This window comes from Convolutriloba macropyga, chromosome 2, assembly GCF_964194025.1.
Source record: "Convolutriloba macropyga chromosome 2, txConMacr16.3, whole genome shotgun sequence".
Classification (NCBI taxonomy): domain Eukaryota; kingdom Metazoa; phylum Xenacoelomorpha; order Acoela; family Convolutidae; genus Convolutriloba; species Convolutriloba macropyga.
The window spans coordinates 38,281,595-38,304,771 of NC_134469.1; the positions used below are offsets into that span (position 1 = coordinate 38,281,595).

Genomic DNA, 23,177 nt, shown 5'->3' on the forward strand with positions numbered 1-23,177 from the left:
CCGTCGTGCGTTCAACTGGGTCTGGGCATATCGACTCCCCGTCTGGAACCTCAACCTGGGTATGTAATTATAAAAACACTTCAAAACAATTTCTCTGTAGAATTCTCGTAATGAGAGTGAGCTATATAACAGCATTTTTTTCTCGAAATTTGAGATCAATTTTGAGAAAAGAAGCTTTTCTTTTAGTTTGGTTGTAAAAGGTTAAGTAGATATCTCTGCTCAGGTCAGACTGACTTCTTCCTGCCCCCGTGTGAGTCACGTGCCCTGCAGGGGGACATCATAGCCACATGTGGTATGGGTCAGTTCACATTCAGTGACCAGCTGAGCTTAGGGGCCCCCACTCTTCAGGAAGGCTTCTTCTCTGTCAATTACATCAAGCCTCCCTTCGTCCCTTTTGTCCATCTTCCCCATTTCTGCGAGGACGAGCTCATCTGTAATGATCCTGTGGTTAAAGGTAAGAGTTTTTATATAATACTTGTCTGCCATCTCTGATCAGACCATCGTGACAAACTTCAGCTGTCTTTTTTTCATTTTTCCCATTTTTATGTTCGCTCTTTTCAACTAAGTTTTTAAGGTCCAGGACCTCCGCTAGTGACCTTGTTGAAAAGAGTGCAAAAATCTAAAATAAAAGGGAAAAATCAACCTCCAAACCACGCTAATTTAACAGGCAACCATTTTCACGATCGTTCTGAAACCCAATGAAACTTTGTTTCGTTTAAAATTAAGCTAAAAATGTATGCAATTTTCGTGAAAATGGAAGCCTGTTAAATTCGAATACCGTAAAGTGACAATACCGACAAAAAAACGTTAGTTTTCGGACTTTCACCGTTTAGTTGTTTAGACTAGTTAGACTTTCACCGTTTTTGGAGGTTGTGTACTTTAATTTCATCAAAGCCTTCGTGTTAAGGCCTTGTTTATCAAAAATAAACGATCTCAAGGACAACTTAAGCAGGGAAGTTATAATAGCACGACTTGGGAAAATTCAAAGGTATAATCTATCGAATCCAAATTGATTTGTCTACTATTGTTCACTACTTTCACCATCAGCAAAACAGTACAGAGACGTTTACAACTTGAGGAAGTCATTACAAAATTTCATCAGATTCTCAACGATTGGTTTCCAAATCTGGAGGTTTATTTCTGAGGTTTTCTTGAGCTTTGATTTCGCCAATGTATCAATATTGGGTATAATCTAAAAGTGGTAGCCCATCAACACAGTTTGACCAGTGTTGCTTGTTTGTACAACTGTGGGCCTATTGACTGCACAAGCAGACTGTGGGCCTATTCAACAATCATAGGCTCGTGACTAATTGTCTCCCTGGCATTTGTGGTTTAGGGGAGACTATTGAAAAATCTATAGCTTTGCCACTAATTTCTTGTTTCAAAATCTGAATTAATTGACTAATCCAAACGAAGTAAATTGTCATTGAGCAAGATAGAAGGACTAATTATTAGAGTTTTTTTAGTATCAACTACGGCAACGGTAGTCCACAGTATAGCGGAAGAAACAGTTCCTAAAAGTTAAACCGCAGAGAGGAATATTGGGACACATGAAACTGCTGAAAAGAACTGGGTGGTGTAAAGCGTTCCATATCATTGATAGGAGAGCAGTCTTTCTATTGTTCAAAACATACTGCCCTCATTGTTACAACTTTCTCTACCTTAACCATTCATGCTGTATTTACTGAATTTTTTACCGAATTTGAAGATGATTAGTCCTTGAGTGGACAATACTTTATCGCCAGCTTTTTTTTGGTCACTTCTTTACTATAACAGTGACTACGTTAGTCCTGCGCTTAAGTGATCAGAAAACCATGTTTCTTGTTACCCGTACACAAAACGTGACCATTGTCAACGAATTTGAGCATGAACTTGCCCTCACAGTTTCGTGCTAATTTTGATTGATTTTGATTTAGTAATTGGGGTAGTTGCAAAAAAGCTAATTGTCTTTCCAATCGAAAATCAGTTTTTTAGTAATGTTTTTGAAATAAATCAACCATAAAGTTTCTTTCTGTTTTGTTACAATTGAAAATGCAACCGTGTGTATTGAAAATTGCAACCTTAATCAAAAGTAGCTCGTCGGCAAGCAACAAAAGTGATGTTGACAAGATTGTACCAATACTGTTTCTATTTTCCCCCAATCGCATTTCCCCCCAATGACTAATTCAAATCCCAAAACTACTTGATCAAATATTAGTTTATGTTATAATTGTCCAACCACGTTACTGAATTCAACTTTAAAAAAGTTGCGAATATTTAGCGCAATTTCAAAACAAGATTGTACCAATATGGTGTCTATGTTCCCAGATTCCGCAGCAAAAGGCATCTTTCCAATCATACAAAAAGATTGATCAAATATTAGTTTATGTTATAATTGTCCAACCACGCTAATGAATTCAATTTTAAAAAAGTTGCGAATATTTAGCGCAATTTTAAAACAAGATTGTACCAATATGGTGTCTATGTTCCCAGATTCCGCAACAAAAGGCATCTTTCCAATCATACAAAAAGATTGATCAAATATTAGTTTTTGTCATAATTGTCCAACCACGCTAATGAATTCAATTTTAAAAAAATTGCGAATATTTGGCGCAATTTTAAAACAAGATTGTACCAATATGGTGTCTATGTTCCCAGATTCCGCAGCAAAAGGCATCTTTCCAATCATACAAAAAGATTGATCAAATATTAGTTTATGTTATAATTGTCCAACCACGCTAATGAATTCAATTTTAAAAAAATTGCGATTATTTGGCGCAATTTTAAAACAAGATTGTACCAATATGGTGTCTATGTTCCCAGATTCCGCAGCAAAAGGCATCTTTCCAATCATACAAAAAGATTGATCAAAATTTAGTTAAGGTTATAATTGTCCAACCACGCTAATGAATTTAATTTTAAAAAAGTTGCGAAAATTTGGTGCAATTTTGAAACAAGATTGTACCAATATTGTTTCTATGTTCCCTGCTTCCGCGACAAAAGGCATCTTTCCAATCATACAAAAAGATTGATCAAAATTTAGTTAAGGTTATAATTGTCCAACCACGCTAATGAATTTAATTTTAAAAAAGTTGCGAAAATTTGGTGCAATTTTGAAACAAGATTGTACCAATATTGTTTCTATGTTCCCTGCTTCCGCGACAAAAGGCAACTTTCCAATCTTACAAAAATTTTGATCAAAATTTTGTTAATGTTATAATTGTCCAATCACGCTTATGAATTTGATTTTTAAAAAGTTGCGAATAAAGATGACAAACGCAGTAATTTTACTCGAACGAATGCATTTTTGCTACGTAAGAGGATATATAGGTCAGGCCCCATTTCCTCATCAAAAGGAAAGAATAAAAGGAGGACAATCGAACAAAAGTTTCGCTTCACTACGGTAAGTACAAACTGGATGGCTTATATATTGGTGGATTAGTGGCAAATGATTGACATACTTTGATTAAAACAGGTGTCACACTCTCCTAAAAGACGCAAGATCAAGACAGCCAGGCTATGCATATTTTTTTGAAGTGCTTCAAAAAAATTGCATATACTGATGTGTAAAAGTTCACTGTTCTATTGTCTTTGTATTTGTCAACATAGTTAATCAAACCATACGACCCTGGCATCTTGCATGATATAAGAAACACTACAAAAAAACTAGTAAAATTGTGTCAGAGTCAACCTTTTTCAATCAATTGTAGCAGAATCAACGTTTCTATTGCTACTAGAACAATATCCAGTTTCTGTCAATTCAAACGCCGAAGGAGGGAAATAGCTGCAAATAGCAAAAAAAAACACTCATAAGCCCAACTGCTAAATTTTTATTTATTTTGTTCAATTAGAACAAGCTTTTCTTAGTTTAGTTGTTTACTATAGAGTTATGAAATTATGTGCTCTATCATTTTGTTACGACGGTAATTTGGTTTTTCAGCGTAATATTTTATATCCACGCTAACGTTTTATCCGAAATCAGTTACGTCGACCAGCAAAATAATCACGCCATAAGATTATAGGACTTTTTTCTTTCCTTGATTGTTGCTACAATTTTTTTCCTCTGCCATGTTGTCGTTCTTGTTGTCAATTATTAGACAGATTATGGACAGAAATCTTCGATGCATAAAACAAGAACATTCCTTTATTGGTTGAAAACGCCAGAAAAACTACATTTTCGTATATGAAGATCATTGAACTATTTCCGAAGCTTTTCCGAAGAATTTTTTCATTGAACTATTATCAACAGGAGACAGAAAACTAAACGCAACAAAAATGGAAAAAAGGGAAGGGGATGTTCCTGTGAACCAGCAAAGAACTCACATTCACAAACCAAGAAAACTTTGTTTTTTGTCAAAACAGGGGCAAGATAGCGGTGCAGAATACAATATAGTTTTCATATGCATTTGTAGTGCTATTTGATGCGATTCTACTGTGCTATTGTCTCAGCATTTGACGACATACAAACCAATCAATCAGTCTCGGTCAACCGGCAACAAGTGTAAATCATTAAAACTTCATTATGAAAGGTAAAATTTGTAATACAGTTTTTTTTCAATTTATGCATGGATACAACCCACTTGCTGGCAATTCCAGCCACGCCGCAGAGGACTAGCCACAATTAAGCTCAGCTGGTTGTATGTTGCTTGAGCTGTGAGAGCTGGTTACTGCTTGCTTCAGTGATGCATACAGGTATGCGCTATATTAGATACCGATGACTGTAACTAGGTACTTGTTTTCGATACAATATCTTATTATCCACGCTAATTATTACTCTAAAACTGTAAAAAAAAGTTCCTTCTATTATGCATGATTCGTAGATTTTTGTTTAGGGACAAATATTTGTACTTACGATGAAGGTTCGCCTCTCTACCAGTTTGAATGCAGTAGTTATAAAGGATACGAATACATGAGGCCAAAATGTGTGTACGGAATTGCGAGTCATTATGTAAGAGAAGAGAAACAAACCAATTACGGCACACAGAACACGTGGGACAATAAATCAAGTATTTGTCAATCAGGCAGTGCATTCACCAATGTTACACACTATATTGGCTGGATTCGGCAAACTTTGGGATTCTTCAATGCAATCTAATTTATTACAATTGAAATTAATTCACATTCATTACAAATGAAAATAATTCACACTTCGACTGCCAAGTTTTGCTTGTTGAATTCCACAAAACATTAGATAAGTTCCAGGCAAAAAATCTGTGCCAATGAGCCTATCACGTAATACATAGCGAATTATATAAATTGGAAGCATCAAGAATGAGAAATAAGGAATCTTTTATATAATTATGAAGAAAACATGGCTGAAAACGGTCAACTTTTGCAAGTAGTTTTTTTCTTTATCAACGTGAAAAATTGCACATTAGTCTATTATGGATATTCTTATATAGTACTAATTAAGTTATTCATGTGAGTAATTTCTATTCCCTGTCACGAATAAACAAGTATTTCCTGTTTTCACGTTGTACGTGGCATGGTTTTCTCTTTAACTTAGAACCTCAAATCTCAAATGAGCTTAGGCGGAATGAGTTGGCATTGGTAAAGGTTAAGTGGATTTAGATGTCGCAAAAAAATGCGATTTGCTGAAAATGATTAGGTTTTGGTATTAAAAAAATTTCGATCGACTGATTGCATTTCCTCGGTTGTCTACTATGTTGAGTGAGACCTTGCAGTTATAAGAGCTACAAAAGTTAAAATTTCTATCAACCGTGTTGGTCTGGATGCTCCTCATCAGTATTTAAAAACGTAAACTAATATTATAGTGCTATTTATTGTCATTGACCAGTTTATTGTTAATTTTCCGGCTCCACAATGTGAAGGATCTACTGTATTCTCCACTCGAGTTTTTTTGTCACTTTCAGCCGATTGAGGTATTTATAGAAGAGTTGTGAGTGGTATCATCAGAATCCCTAGTGATTCTCTAACACAAATTTTACAAAAGTTTGCAAACCATTTCGCAAACTTTGTTTAACTAATGTATTGATTTTACAAAATTTTGCAAAATTTTTTCAAAAGAATTACAAAATTTAATTTGCAAATGCTTTAGAACTAATTGGAAATCCTTTAGGACTTCTTTTAATCTTGAATTATTATTCTAACCGAAATGAACCAAAGAAGGGAAAAGGAATTTCTATCTATAACTGCACTAATTGGAAAAAATGTTCCGCCATACAAACCAGAAAAAAAATAATTGAAAAATTCCACCCATCTATCTTTTTGAGAACATCATTAAATCCTCGAGGGAAACATTTTGTAAAGGGGATAGAACAGGACATCGAAGAACTCTTACAAAACGCATACATTATGCTGGAGGATATTGATTCAATTTATTGAAAAGTTTTTCAGAAATATATATATATATATATATATATATATATATATATTTGAAGTGATATATATATATATATATATATATGGCGAAGTGAAGTGTATGTATAATTATATTTATGTCGAATGTTTCATCCTGGCTGTCTGAAATCCATAAGGATTGGACAATGAGAGATATTGTCTGATCTAAGACCTATAAAAATGTTTTTATCTTTTTGGCGCCATTGAGAGATTTATACTGGAGCAGTAAATGGCCAAAGCGATGGAGTGGTTTTAAATTCTTTGTAAAATTATATGCAGAGGTGGTGTTTGAACTATTTCGGTGTTTAGAGAAACTATTTCATAAGCATCAAAATTAATTCAGTTTTTTTATTGAAACTGCTCAAATATTATAAATGTTTAAGTGGTGCAAATAGGCTATCGCTGGAATTATTCAATCAATTTGTTCAACTTTTTACTGGGTTCTTACTAAACCTTTAAGAAATAATTGCGTTCCCCGTATTCTTTTTTTTGGTTTTGGTTTTTTACCACATCCACAATTAAACGTCCCTTGATTTTGTAATGAAGAAAAAAACGCCACGAGATTAAACTCAATGTTGTCAATTATGGAATTAATGACTTTATATCTGTGAAAAAATTGTTTTCCACACAAATTTTTGTGTTTTGGCTGTAACTGCTAATCTTTTCGTTGTTTTCAAATCGCTTAATGATGTCTCAACTGTTTTCTATAGAGACAAGAAAAAGTGCTTCTACAAACTTTTCAGTTGAAATTCAAAAGATTCTATATTACTAAAATTATTAATATTTAAAAACTCTGCTCGAGGTCTGTTTCTACCTTCTCTTTACTGAGAAGAAATAATTCTCTGTAACTTCCCTTTTTCTTATGAAAAATCGAATCCTATACCCTTTGGCATCAGTAAACTGTGATTTTTAGTTTTGGTGTAATAGTTGCTTTTTAAAAAGTCTCAATATACAGTTGTCATTTCAAAAATAGATCTCTAGGGCACAATGATTTTTTTCTCTTATATTGAACTTTTGCGAGTTAGTAGAAACGTTTTTAGGTTAATGAGAGATCAAATAATTTCAAAGATCTTCAGCGATTTTTTTTAATCTAGCTTTCATTTGTTATACTCCCCCGGGTCGAGATTTGGCAGTGAATTATCCTGAGAAATGCGGTGAAATGCGGTGAAAAAAATAATTTTCACCGCGTCTTTTTTACATCTCTTGGGGGTGAATGCAGTGAATCGCGGGGAATCAATTATTTTCACCGCATTCTCAGTACTCCTACAAAAAAGTTGCGTCCTTACACTTTTCCAACCTCTTACCTCCTGCATGCCCTCAACTTCTCAGTCCACTACGCCAACTGTCATTTTCTTCTATTATATTTCTTGTGAATTTAAATCACATTCAGTAAACATTGGATAACCATTGCGATGAAATATTTTTTGACCGAATTCACCGCAATCTTTGCATTTCTTACAAAAATTCACCGCATTCACCGCATTTGTTACAAAATTTTACCCAAAACCCCGAAAGGGTCATATGCAATAATATTTTTGGTCACATTGTTGCTGAGTGCTATTGACGAACAAGATTAATTGCTTTACAATAATAAATAATACAAAATTGTAGCGACTTTGAAGCATGGTTACATGTTCTGTTAATAAGCTTTGCTAATTTTGTTTAAAAACATGGTTTTAGGTCTATTAGTTTTTCAGTTTGATCGTTTTTTAATGCTTTGCTTCTTAACTCAGCTTTTCAACAATTCTCGTTTGGTTCCATGCTACGAAAATTGAAATTTTTGTCAAATTAATCTGACTGGATTCAATAATTTTAAAAACATCGTTTTTCCATATAATAAATTTTCAGTTTTACTGCTTTTTGGTTGTCGCGTATATAGAGTCATCTGCTTTGTGTACAATTCAAAGTTGTTGCTTCATTAAAAAATTGGCAATCAAGTGATTAGTTTTCTAGCTTTTCCGCTTGTGTCTTCAAATACTTCGCCTTCCTCGATGTGTTTTACAATCATCCGATCTCGCGGCAACAAGACAAAAGGCAACTTCTTAAACCCGACCTGTATTTAAGTCTCAATTTGGAGAGGTATCATCTGCTAGTAAAAAAAAGATGTATGTCTTCATCGGCTTTATAGCATAGCATATTTGAATTCGATTAGTGTTTTCACGTTTTAGATATGGTTACTTACTATAAGACTACTTAATTTAGTAAAATGCGAGCTATTTTTTGCATTTTGCTTCGTTTAGTTTTCCATTTACCCTGAAAACTTTTATGTCAATTTTATCCACTGCTAATAATTACAGATTATTCTATTTCCTTAAATTGCTTCTAATTGCTTCAAATTTCGTTCTAGAAACAAAAGTATAGGGAAATAAAGGGCCCTAAAAAGAAAGGAATAGATCGTTCCTAAAAACAAGGCATAAATTCTAAATTAAATGCTGATAGAAAACAAGGACAAAAAATACTACAAATGACAGATGAACAGTGACCCATTAACTTTAGTTTTAGTTTTAAAAATATACCCTCAATTAATACTTTATTTCAAATCAGTATCACATGAAGTTAATTATATCAACATTTTTTAATTTATGTTTAATGAATCTGAGAAAAGACATTACGACTATATAAAAAAATATGTTAATCAAGATTTCGATTATATCTACAGTTCAAGGATTTTTTTGAACTTAATCCAAGTTGGATTAAAATTGATTAGTTTAACCGGTTAGAAAATAAAGTTCACAGAGATATCTAAAAAACAAGAAAAATGGTAAGAAATTATTCAATAACCTGAAGAACCAAATGAAGACATTCTTGTTTCGATGATCTTATTCTCTACTTTGCAAAAAAGCATTGATTTCAATATTGAAAACCAATTCAATACGTAACTGGTGAGATTATTGTTTTTCTCATTTAAATCTCAAGTTTTGGAAACACTTCTGTCAGTCATCGATAGTGAGGTGATGTTGAAGTTGTCAATTGATTTAAATTAATCAATATTGTTGTATAATAATCCGGAGCAATTGAATATGTAAGTATAAAACCCTTTGTAAATATAAATTTTTCTTAAGTTCCTGTGACTTTGAAGAATATATAGCGGCTTTGGTAGTGGATTTTTTTCTTGATCACTGGGATTTGATCAAAATTAGGAGGCCACATAACGTTATTAGCTGCATAAAGAAACCAGAAGTTTGAGAACATGTTATAAAACAGATGAAACTTACAATAACAACAACACCCGTAGTCAACCATTACCACAATAACAATTATCGGGATTTAGCCTGTTTTAAATTAGAAGCTTCATCGCAGTACCAAACTTGCATTCTACTTGCTTTAAAATAAATTGTTGCGTTGTTTGCAGTTTTTCCAACCTTTTCCATTATATTAAATGTCAATGTGTCAATGAACTAATGATTATTTTTGTATCATATCGATTTGAAAACTTTCTTATTTTTATTTGATTGATCATTTTCAAAATCTGTTTGCAATCTGTTTTTAAGACCTAAATATCAATTAGTGAACAACAAACAGCACTGAGTGACCGTTTTTAAAATAATCAAAAGGCCAATTTTATCAACAAAGAAAACAACACTGATGTTTTTACTAAGAAGTTCAGAAGGCTACTCTATCTAATAAGTAAATCAGCACTGAAAAACTCTTATTGGGGAAAATCAGAAGACAACTTTTTATCTGTAAAAAAACAGCATTGAGAGTTTTTTTAAATAATAAAGAACATAATATACCTGTATAGAAAAACATTACTGAGTGATTTGTTTTGATATAATCTAACGTTAATTATAGTAAATTATGTTTTATGATGCTTCAGCTGGTGCTTGACGCATTTAAAATGATCGCCTTTTGGTCCAAATTTGCTTTAAGATGAAAAAAAAAATAAATTTAAAATGAATGTGTGTTAATTGCAGCTCATTTTTGTGCGCATTGAGCTCAATCGGAAAATTGTGGACCAGGCTTATAAAATTTTGACGCTGTTCTAATAATTTAAAATTTAATCGATGGCCAAACTAATAATACATTTCAGGTTGAAGTTTAAAATGGAAATTGAATAAGCATGCTCAAAATTGCGGACATTAATGACGATACCCCTGCTCGCAAGTTGTGGACATTGATGACATAAAAACGTGAAATTTTGAGATCCGAGACGAAATTTTGTATGGTTTGTGTGCAACTTTTGTTTTCTCTATTATTCACAAATTGACCATATTTCTTCCGCGCGGGAATTGATTACGAAACGTCGTCGCTCATGTTTACAAACTCAGTCAGACTGATTTGTAGGATTGGCGACTTAATGTTCACCCGTTTGCTGTAAAAGGCATTGCTCTGCCGCGAAAACTCCTGGTTCTAGAGATAGAAGGTAAAAAGTCCCCTGCTTGTTTCGAAGACAAATTCGATAGCGTAAAAGGTAATTACTAATGGACAAAGGATTCTTATCACATAACTAAGTTGCGGAAACTGGATCAGTCGAAAACAAATGCTGAGTAAATTAGTTTAAGTCTTTCACCTATTAATTCATTTGAGCAAAATTGCTGCGCTTAGATCAATTACATAACTCAGACAAAACACAGCAACCAGATAATACTAATTTGGGCAGCTAGACTGTAAAAACGAGATAAAATAAATAAATGTATATGTTATAGGTGTATAGAGATAAATAGGTGTGTAGTCAACACTTGAAACCAGAATAAAACTTGAGTGTAGTCAACCAAAAGTTAGCCAAACAATGATGTCTAAAAAGCGATGAACGTAGATTGCCCAGACCTTTAAGCGAGAAATTGCTGCAAAACAAATTTACTGGACACATAACTTTGGGTTGTCTGAGAAAAAGCCAAGTCATTAAAAAATTATATAAGGACACTTCGAAAAGCTCAAAAATTGAACAGTTTTTTATCAAAAATTAGTTTTTATCCAGAATTTTTTTAAATTTCTCTTTCACCAATTCTCTGCTAGGATCTAGCTAAAGAAAAACTTCATAAAAACCTAGCTTATGGTTAGCTTAAGAAGAACGTAAAAACAACTTAATACTTACTAAGCTGAAAAGTCTTTGTGTTTATATTTCTGAAAAAAGCAAAACAGAGAAAAAAAGCAATCGTTTTGTCGAAGTTGTTGGACGGAGTTTTGAAAACGTACCAAACAAACCCTTCTTTCTACAATAAAATATTGAAACAAAAAGAAACAGACAGACAAAAACGAAATTTTTCTTCAACATTATTGTTTTTGTTCAATACGTTCAAATGAAGCTGCAAAATTTAGCAAAGAGGTCCAAAAAAACTAAGAACTGCATAAATTGTTTAAAAAAAACAACAAAAACCGGTTCCATTCCAACTTTTTTAAAACAAAACTACGCAAGATATATACAGAAACGCTTGATACAAATTAGGTGCTTTTTTGGCAAAAAAAACAGACACCATGGACAGAAAATGTCGAAACCACTGTTTTTGTTTGCGTCAATCACATAGTCATTGTTAGATTCCTTAAGAAAAAGAAAATTTTGGTTTTTTAAATCAAGTTCTACTTAATCCAAAACCTCTCTCTCTCTCTCTCTCTGTCTCTCTCTTTCTCTCTCTCTCTCTCTCTCTCTCTCTCTCTCTCCTTCTTTCTTTCTCTCTCTCACTCTCTTTCGCTCTCTCTCTCTCTCTCTTTCTCTTTCTCTCTCTCTCTCTCTCTCTCTCTCTCTCTCTCTTTCTCTTTCTCTCTCTCTCCCCCTCTCTCTCTCTCTCTCTCTCTCTCTCTCTCTTTCTTTCTCTCTCTCTCTCTCTCTCTCTCTCTCTCTCTCTCTCTCTTTCTCGAACAATTATCTAATTAAATAGTAACTTTCACAGCAAGAATAGTTCAGATAATTGAGGAACAAAGTAAGAATGGAGCTGGTAGATATTAAATTAAATTAAACAAGATGGGTCGTGCGAGTCTGTGAGTAGCACAGTATGTTCCTACGTAGCAAAAACAACCATTAAACTCTGTCGGAGAAACCATTTGGAGTATCCGAAAGCAACTTAAATGCATTGAAAAAAAATGTGCAGGTTGAACGAAAAATTATGCCATTTTTTGGGCAGACAAACACGAAAATTTTTTAGCTTGTTCTACAAAGATAAGTGTAGTACAATTTGACCGGCACAGACAAAGAAAAACATACATAAAAACAACAAAATATATTTTACACATGCACACGCACCAGCACATACTTTATAACTAAGCCTTATACCAAAAAACAATTAAAATCATTTGTTTTTGGCAACAAATTTTTACTCAAAAACTAGGATAGAGTGGCCAAACAAAAGAGATATAGAGTTGAAAAAAATCTTTGTAAATTAAATTCCAGGATTCTAAAGCCACTACAAGCCAAATTATATGAATTTAACGTTATAAAAACAATTTATAAGCAAAACAAGATTGTCTGAAATAGTTTTTCAAGTTCATATTTTAAGACAACAAAACAAATTAAATTGTTTTTGTTCCGACCCCACTTATAGGGGATGAGCTATATGCTCATCTGTGCTTTTTCCGTCCATTTTCGCCGATCGATATATTAGTTGAGAAGAGTTGTGAGAAAGCCCGTCCAATTTAGAATGTCAATTTACAAAGTTTTCAAGTTTCGCTTTCTTCGAGGAGTCATCGATATTTAAACTTTTTGTGAACATTTACTTTTTTGCACTGATTTTGTTCACACTTCTGGTCGGTTTTGATTTTATAAGTTAATTGTTTCCAAATATATTTTGTTTCTAATACTTTCCGTTTCAAATAATCCTGCATCGATATCGAGGCTGTTATTTGATTCAGCGTGGTCTTCCGGAACAAAACAAGTTCGGATTTGGATGTCGATTTGTCGGCTTTCAGAGCCTCTTTCGCGGTCAATTGACTTCTGTTCTGGTTTTTCTCTAGAATTTGCAGAGCAGCAAACAAAATGCGATATAATTCTTATAATGGTGACTATATGATATTGTCTGGAGTGATGAATGACATTTGACATATGACGTATGACATATGATTTTAATGAGTTTTTCACTAAAAGTCTTCATTTAAATTCTCTCAATAATTTTTATTCTTGATGATGCATTGTTACTGAATACCAACTCCGACAGGTGTCAATGAAATTCTCAAGAGGTCTAATTGAACGTAAATATTTTTCAGAAGTTATAGTTTATGACAATGATTAGTTTGAAACTATTTGTTTAAGACAGAATTTGATGTTTAAAGTTTTGTATTTTTTCTGTTTTCTGCTCTTATGTCGTATTGCTAATTCTGAAAAGTCTCTCTTAACTTCTAGTGAGATCTAATAAAGCTAATCAATGTTTCGATAGTAGATTTTTACAAATTGAAAATTTTGGAAATTATTTGTTAAAAAATTTGAATTTAAATTGAAAGGAGATACATGTTGATTTATGGATCACATTTTTCCTTTTTTTTCTTCTGCAAAAATTGATGAGAAATGTTCTTTCAAAAACTTATATCGTTATTTTTGTCAGGAATTCCACAATCGATAAACTTTAAGTTTTTCAACATACAAGAAAGGCCATAGTCTGAGAAAGATCAATTCGAAGAGCAATTTTAAAAACAGAGGATTGAAAAATCAATTTCTCCTAATTTTTGAAAAGGAAATAAACAATTGAATTAAATTTTTCAACGGATTCTTCAATGAATTCAATTGTTCTGTTATGCATTATGTGTGAGGATGCATGTTTGAACGATCCGCTTTGACAAAAAAGGAACACAACAAAGGAATACTAAATAAGGAATACAAAAAAAAGGTAAGAGAAAATTCTTTTTTTCTTTTCAATAACGAATTTAATAAATTTGATGCTCTTTCCAGGAAGAATTGTTTTCTTACGTCTCAGCGGTCTTGAAGATACTGAAATGGTTAGTTCAAATGAAATAAGAAGATTTTTTAAAACAACAGGACCGTAGAATATAGAAAAGAATACTACTATTTTCCTACAATTTCACCGTTTGCTTCTATCTTAAGTTTCAACGCGATGTGTGATACCCCGGAGCGATGATTTTTTTCCTTCAGAATTTTGGGCTATTTCATCAAATGTCCAGGAGATATATATCATTCAAAAGCTTCGTCAAAACAAACACCAATGTTCACGTTGCTCGTTTCAATGATCAAAGATTTGACTGAAAACTCGCGGAAAAAAAACACTGAAAATTGTAATTGCTTTAAAGCTCATCAGTATCTGCTATTTCAATATAGAGTTCTGCTAAAAAGTCTCCGTTCACTGCGACAATTAGAATACATTTCGCTAAACAAAAGAATTATTGGAGTTATAGGGCTGGGGTTAATCCTTTTTAAAAGATATTCCGGAGTGTTAAAAGAAGTTTTATTTCTAGTTAAATCAATTTGTATTTATTAAAAACAATTAATGTGACAAAAAGTTGTAGTCTCAAATCATTTTTATAGTTGACTTCTAAAGGCAAAAAAACAACCGAATTCGTTTTTGTTCTGGCTCCAAATGCGGGGCTGGAACTATATGCTCATCTGCGTTTCTTCAGTGATTTTTGGCAGATCAAAAAATTAATCGAGAAAAAATGAGCCGTTTCACTAAAAAGCCCGTCAAGTGTAGAGCGTGAAATTGAAACGTTTTTTTTTTCAAATCCGTCCTTTCGAACAGTTATCCAAACTTTTTTTGTGAATACTTAAAATTTTCAAACAAATTTTGTTCCCATTTTTGGTCGTTACTAGTACTTTTTGTGGAATTATGCACAATAAGTTTTATTTCCAATATTTACGGTTTCAAATAACCAACCCTAAAAAGATATTGAAGCTAATTTTTTTTGCATCGTGGTCTTCGGATTTGAATTTCGAAAAAAAAACAAGTTCGGATTTGAAAGTACACTTTTTGATTTTTTAAAGAACAAGCTTTTGAAGAATCATTTACAAAATTGCCAGAAAAATGAATACTTCTATGTGAGTTATCTATCTTCTTTATTCATCATGAATTATCTTGGTTTCAAAATTGCGAAAAAAGATGACATGTACCTTATAAAAGAAGAGAAGAAACAAGTTATGATATAATCACCTAGCTCAGCAAAGTTTACGAGAAAAGGTCCCATTTTAGATCGTTTCCCATGAAAAAGTTTGTTGAAATGTTCTTAACAATTTTTTTTCACTCTGTCAATGTTAAGTCTGGTTTTAATTTCAGTTAAAATCTCGAGGTCCCATAAAATATTTAGAAGTCGTAAACATCGTGCCTCGGGTGATTCAGGTAGATATCTTTTTTTGAAACCTAAGCCTGTAGTAAAAATATTTTTTTCCGCAAAGATCTTCCTTCAGAATCCCTCGAAAACTTTTTTTTAAAGTTTGAAAATTGCACAAACCATACATCAAAAATTCACTTACGTGGAGCTCAAAAACCTTCTTAATTTAACTGTTTTTGAAAAGTAATTTTGTTATATTTTGCATTATTGAAAATGTTTCGCAAAACTTTTTTTCTGTAACATGAATATGGGTTCTAAGCTACTTTTTGAAATGGACCCATTAATAATCAGGCCATATCAAATAATTGGTTTAATATAGTAATTGTAAAACATTATTCTAATCTCATTGTTAACTTTTTTTACTGTAGATCAAGACACCACAAAAATTTGACATTTTTCGACAAAAATTGGATACATGGTCTTTGAAGCTCAACCTAATCACTCGTAAACATTTTGCACTTTCACAAACCTTTAAAACTCATTAGTCAAAGACACGTGACAGTTTTTTTACTTGAGAAAATAAAGGTTTTTGATTTGCTTGAATTCAATTGAAGCCGAATTGTCTCACACCATTTTTTATCTCTGGTATTTACTTTCTGAGTGCGTTCAGAGCATCGAATATATCATACGCAGTGAAAGTGCTGTCATCAGCAAAAAGGGTCAAATCGATATTGTTGTTTACTGCTACTTGTTCAAATCATTGATATAAACAAAAAAACAAAAGGGGTCCCAGTATTGAACCTTGCGGTACTTCAATCTTGACTTCCTTTGAAGTTGATCAATTTCTTCCACTTTAATCAAATTGAGTTTGGTTACTCAGTTAAAAATCTATCATTTCATTAGTAACACCACGGATTCTGTAGTTACTTAATTTGTCTAGAAGTATATTGTGATCTACCGTGTCAAATGTTTCTAGAAAATTTAAAAAAGGCTTCCAATCTTTTTTTTTCTAACGTTTTCTCTGACAAGTTCGGTAAGCTTCATGACAGCCTGTATAGTATTCTTAGATCACCTAAAACCGTATTGGCAGGGTGAAAATAAATTGTTTTTTTTTTCAAAAAAAAACCTAAAAGACTATATCAGACTTTTTCAAAAACTTTGCTGAGCGAAGAGAGCAATGAGAAAGGATGATATGATGAAGCATTCTCATCCAACCTTCTTTTTAGAGTGGAGTAATTTTAGCTATTTTAAAGCTATTTGGAAAGATACCGGAGCACATACTTTTGTTTTCGAAAGTTGCGAAAAAAAGGCGAAAGATCAGGGCTTAACATTTGGATGAGTTCGTTATTTATTCCCTCGAATCCGTAATCTTTTGAGGAGTTTAGGTTGGCAATGATGAGAGAATATACTTCGTTTCCATCCGTTGTAAATAAAAATTTTGATTTATGCAAGCAGAAACAATGATGGCCGGGCTCTATGTGGTACTTTCCAAATAATTGTTTTTCCCATGTCTGCAAAGTACTTTTTGAAATTTTCCACATCCTAAAGCGATAATCTTTTTGATAGGGACCTCGTTTTCTTGATAGACTTGAATAAAAGTTTTACCTTTATCTCGCATAAGATCCCTTATCTGGTTTGCTTTTCTACGATTTTTTTCAGCTTGCATTATAGCTAATACTTTCTGTCTCTCTTTTTTTACGGTTTCGTGTCCTCTTGAAATTTTTTTTATTTTCTCTCTCTTGAAAGCATGTTTCAATTTTTGTTCTTTTTTTCTCCAGGTTCAGAAAAACTTTTTTCTCGGTATAGTATTTGTTAATACAATCAAGAAGACAATCATGGATCTTTAGGAAATGTTCCTGAATGTTTTCTTTTGTACCATCGTTTTCAATTTTTTCAGATCAGAAATAAGACGGAAAAGTGCCCTACACTGATATTCATCATTTCGGTTTTCTCCAATGTCGCACAGAAAAATTTCTGCCGTGTCATTCAAATTAAAAACCTTACATCAGTTGTATGCAGAAGACCTAAATGATCCCTTCCTGTGCAATCTATTAAGATAGTATTTCCTAAAACTATTGACTGGTTACACAAATTGTGGTCGATGCAAGTTTTTTTTAATTTTCTCTAGAAAGTATTGTAGGTCTATGTGGGTTTAGGATTTGATGATTGAAAGAGGCTAAGATTTTCTTGTATTTACTGGTCGTTGATTTTTGATCCAAAATATGTTTCTTGAAGTCCTCTACAAAAAAAACATGTTGAAAAAAACACTTATAGAAACTCGAATGGTGAATCAAGATCGTCGAGAAACTTGTTTGCCTGATTTTTCGGCGAGTTATACACACCAATAATTCTAAACTTAGAAGTGCCCAAAGAAATTTCTTTCACTAAATTATCAAATCAAAGGTTTAGAGACGTTACGCTTCCTAAGCTAGAGATAGATTTTTAATAAAAACAACGACCGCGCTGGACTTAATTTTGTTCGTTCGTTGAGTGACAAAATTCTCTGTAACCTTCAATTTTATTGAAAACTGACATTTGTTTTTGCCATGTTTCATTTAAAACTATAATTTCGGGTTTAATTTCTGAGTATTCTAAAAGTTCAAATTTTCCGTCAAATTTTCATTTAATGAACGAATATTCAAACGAAAATTCTCCAATTGTTTCATAGTAATTGGAGAAAATTAACTCAAAAAGTTATAAAATTAGAAACAACCAAGAGCTTTAGAACATTATTTAACTTGCACCGACCACATTTGGATATCCATAATCATTCAAATCAGTAGATGGACTTTGGAATCTGGTGAAAACCCAGTTGAGTCTGTCGGCCTTTTCGTTAAAGATTTTTTGTGTCCGATCGAAGTAGAGAATTGCAGGCGCTTTTGTTTTCGTTTCTTTGCGGCAATTTTACTTCTAATTTGATATTCATCGTGTTTTCTTGTGAAGTATACAGAATGCGATACAGTTATTACAATGATGAATATATATCTGCAACTAATGGATTTGTTGACTCTGACACTAAAAGTTTTCCTTAATTTTTTACCTTTTTTGTTATTGATATTCTATTCTCAATGAATCCTATTTCTTACAGGTCTCACTGAAATTATCACACGGTCTAATTGAACTCGGATATTGATTAGATCTTAAATTTTATCACATTGATTAGTTTGAAACTATTTGCATAAAAAATCTGGTTCTTTCATTCAAATTTCGTAAATTTTGTCTGTTGGTTGTTCTTATGTTGTATTGGTGTTTCTGAAAAGTTTCTCTGAGCTTCTAGCGAGATCTAATAAGACTAAATAATGTTTTGATGTTAGCGTTAACAATATCGGAATCTTTTGAAACTACTTTTTTTGAAAAATTTTCAAAAATTGGTAAGTTTTAAAGCTGTTTTGCTCAGATTCTGTAGATTTCTTACAGTATGAGCAAAAAAAAGATCTCATTCTTTGAGGAGACGCATTTTTTAAAAAATTCAATTTGAGATTCAGTTTGAAAACGAATGACTTTATGGTTTTTGATTCTCGCTTTTATTCTTTTCTGTAAAATTATTTGTTCAGTTGATAAGAATTTTTTACTTGAAAAGTTTCCTTTGTGTTGATTTCATAGTTAAGTTGAGAAAAGTGATCCCGACGATATGCGTTTTTCTGTATAGATGTCTGTTTGTTTAATTTAGAATCTATCTTGGTTTAAAAAACACCCTAATTCGTTTTTTTGTGGCTCCAAGTGCGAGGTAGGAACTGTATGCTCATCTGGATTTTTTACGTGATATTTGGCAGATCAAACGAAAATTCAAACGAAAATTCTCCAATTGTTTCATAGTAATTGGAGAAAATTAACTCAAAAAGTTATAAAATTAGAAACAAACAAGAGCTTTAGAACATTATTTAACTTGCACCGACCACATTTGGATATCCATAATCATTCAAATCAGTAGATGGACTTTGGAATCTGGTGAAAACCCAGTTGAGTCTGTCGGCCTTTTCGTTAAAGATTTTTTGTGTCCGATCGAAGTAGAGAATTGCAGGCGCTTTTGTTTTCGTTTCTTTGCGGCAATTTTACTTCTAATTTGATATTCATCGTGTTTTCTTGTGAAGTATACAGAATGCGATACAGTTATTACAATGATGAATATATATCTGCAACTAATGGATTTGTTGACTCTGACACTAAAAGTTTTCCTTAATTTTTTACCTTTTTTGTTATTGATATTCTATTCTCAATGAATCCTATTTCTTACAGGTCTCACTGAAATTATCACACGGTCTAATTGAACTCAGATATTGATTAGATCTTAAATTCTATCACATTGATTAGTTTGAAACTATTTGCATAAAAAATCTGGTTCTTTCATTCAAATTTCGTAAATTTTGTCTGTTGGTTGTTCTTATGTTGTATTGGTGTTTCTGAAAAGTTTCTCTGAGCTTCTAGCGAGATCTAATAAGACTAAATAATGTTTTGATGTTAGCGTTAACAATATCGGAATCTTTTGAAACTACTTTTTTTGAAAAATTTTCAAAAATTGGTAAGTTTTAAAGCTGTTTTGCTCAGATTCTGTAGATTTCTTACAGTATGAGCAAAAAAAAAGATCTCATTCTTTGAGGAGACGCATTTTTTAAAAAATTCAATTTGAGATTCAGTTTGAAAACGAATGACTTTATGGTTTTTGATTCTCGCTTTTATTCTTTTCTGTAAAATTATTTGTTCAGTTGATAAGAATTTTTTACTTGAAAAGTTTCCTTTGTGTTGATTTCATAGTTAAGTTGAGAAAAGTGATCCCGACGATATGCGTTTTTCTGTATAGATGTCTGTTTGTTTAATTTAGAATCTATCTTGGTTTAAAAAACACCCTAATTCGTTTTTTTGTGGCTCCAAGTGCGAGGTAGGAACTGTATGCTCATCTGGATTTTTTACGTGATATTTGGCAGATCAAACGAAAATTCAAACGAAAATTCTCCAATTGTTTCATAGTAATTGGAGAAAATTAACTCAAAAAGTTATAAAATTAGAAACAAACAAGAGCTTTAGAACATTATTTAACTTGCACCGACCACATTTGGATATCCATAATCATTCAAATCAGTAGATGGACTTTGGAATCTGGTGAAAACCCAGTTGAGTCTGTCGGCCTTTTCGTTAAAGATTTTTTGTGTCCGATCGAAGTAGAGAATTTCAGGCGCTTTTGTTTTCGTTTCTTTGCGGCAATTTTACTTCTAATTTGATATTCATCGTGTTTTCTTGTGAAGTATACAAAATGCGATACAGTTATTACAATGATGAATATATATCTGCAACTAATGGATTTGTTGACTCTGACACTAAAAGTTTTCCTTAATTTTTTACCTTTTTTTGTTATTGATATTCTATTCTCAATGAATCCTATTTCTTACAGGTCTCACTGAAATTATCACACGGTCTAATTGAACTTAGATATTGATTAGATCTTAAATTTTATCACATTGATTAGTTTGAAACTATTTGCATAAAAAATCTGGTTCTTTCATTCAAATTTCGCAAATTTTGTCTGTTGGTTGTTCTTATGTTGTATTGGTGTTTCTGAAAAGTTTCTCTGAGCTTCTAGCGAGATCTAATAAGACTAAATAATGTTTTGATTTTAGCGTTAACAATATCGGAATCTTTTGAAACTACTTTTTTTTGAAAAATTTTCAAAAATTGGTAAGTTTTTAAGCTGTTTTGCTCAGATTCTGTAGATTTCTTACAGTATGAGCAAAAAAAGATCTCATTGTTTGAGGAGACGCATTTTTTAAAAAATTCAATTTGAGATTCAGTTTGAAAACGAATGACTTTATGGTTTTTGATTCTCACTTTTATTCTTTTCTGTAAAATTATTTGTTCAGTTGATAAGAATTTTTTACTTGAAAAGTTTCCTTTGTGTTGATTTCATGTCTCGTATTCGTTTATTTGAGTATTGATTCTAGTTAAGCTGAGAAAAGTGATCCCGACGATATGCGTTTTTCTGCATAGATGTCTGTTTGTTTAATTTAGAATCTATATTGGTTTAAAAAACACCCTAATTCGTTTTTTTGTGGCTCCTAGTGCGAGGTAGGAACTGTATGCTCATCTGGATTTTTTACGTGATATTTGGCAGATCAAAAAAATGAGAATTTTTTCACTAGAAATCCTGTTCATTGTAGATGTAGAAAAGAAACGTTTTAAAAAAACCCTCTTTTTGAACAGTTATCGATACTTATTTTTGCGAATAGTTACCTTTCACGCCAATTTTGTTAACAATTTGGGTCTTTTCTAAGAATTTTTGTAATTTACGCATGTTTAGTTTTTTTTCTAATATTTACAGTTTCAAAAACCCTACAATGATATTGGGGCTAACTTTTTTTGCATTGTGGTCTTTCAAAACAAAACAATTTTGAATTTAGATGTACATTTTACGGTTTTTCAGCCGTTCTTTTTTAGTTTTTTGCGGCCATTATACTTCTGTTTTGGATGTCCTCGTGTTTTTATGGTGAAGTATTGAAAATGCAATACAATTTTTACAATGACGAAAATATGTGTGCAACGACTGGATTTGTTGAATTTTGCACTAAAAGTTTACATTAAAGTTTTACCTAATTTTTTTGTTATTGATAATGTATTCTCAATGATTCCTGAGAGGCCTCAATGAAATTCTGACGCTATCTAATTGAACCTAATTACTGTTTATATGTTATATGTTAAAACATTGATTAGTTTGATAATAATTGTTTTAAAAAACTTGGTTTTTACTCAATTTTTTTTTTAAATTTTGTCTGTTTTCTGTTCTTATGTTGTATTGGTAATTTTAAAAAGTTTCTCTGAGCCTCTAGCGAGATCTAATAATTAACAACAACGTCGTTAATTATTGTTGTCGTGGGGGAGGATTTAGTGACGAATGATCCGGGTTTTAAAACTTCGTATAGCCCAGCGAGCTGTCTTTTCGCCCTATTTTTGTTTGGTATTTTTCGCGTTAGCTTCACATTTAATGACTTTTCCGTTCTCGGAATGGGGTTCGTGAGTTTGGGGTGTAATATGAACCGCGATTCCTTATTGTCGGAGTCACGATATCGGAGGCCTGCATCTTGTTGTGCCTTGTTCATCACTCTCAATTTCCAGATCGCTTCTCTCAGGGTTGACCCATCCAGCATCATTGAGGTATTTGTCTACAGGAACTGTATCAGCATCTAAATAGTGATTAATAATTTTTTCATATGTTAAGTTTAAACTTGATGGACATGTGCTAATATTGCGCAAAGGAGTATTCACCAGACGACCAAAATGAGCTTCAAACGGAGTTATCTGTGTTGTTTTCTGTCTTGTTATTCGTAAGTCAGAAATTATTTGTTTAATTGCTTTAGATGTTGAAAATGAATCTTTATTTTCAGTTTTCATACAGGATAACCGCCGTTTAATTGTCTGTATCATTCGCCCCACTAATCCAACTGCTCTATGATCTCCGACCGGCGCGTCGAGAATGTTAATATTATTTTCATTACAGTAATTTGTAACTTGTTTACCTACTAAACAAGTGGCTTGATCTAAACGGATTGTTCGCGGAATTCCATGAGTATAACGTAATCGCGGAGAAAATTTACCACATTTGTCCCATTTGCATGTTCAAAAATTCGAGCTGTCGGATACTTTGAATAACGATCAATACATGCCAAAAAGTAAATATCTTTATCTTTGTCATTTGTTATCGGACCCCCAAA

General features: G+C 32.4%; 2 protein-coding genes across 3 annotated transcripts in view; one reads left to right on the forward strand and one right to left on the reverse strand.

The window, feature by feature from the left end:
* LOC142335263 (coagulation factor XII-like) overlaps window positions 1-5,117 on the forward strand; it is a 42,527-nt gene extending 37,410 nt beyond the window's left edge. For both annotated transcript variants that reach the window (XM_075383685.1, XM_075383686.1), the window contains exons 4-5: window positions 224-454; window positions 4,812-5,117. In XM_075383685.1, coding sequence (XP_075239800.1) covers window positions 224-454; window positions 4,812-5,074 — 494 coding nt within the window. In that variant the 3' untranslated portion in view covers window positions 5,075-5,117. The remainder of the gene's footprint in view (window positions 1-223; window positions 455-4,811) is intronic.
* LOC142358644 (equilibrative nucleoside transporter 3-like) overlaps window positions 1-23,177 on the reverse strand; it is a 502,369-nt gene that overhangs the window by 343,200 nt on the left and 135,992 nt on the right. The window lies entirely within an intron of this gene.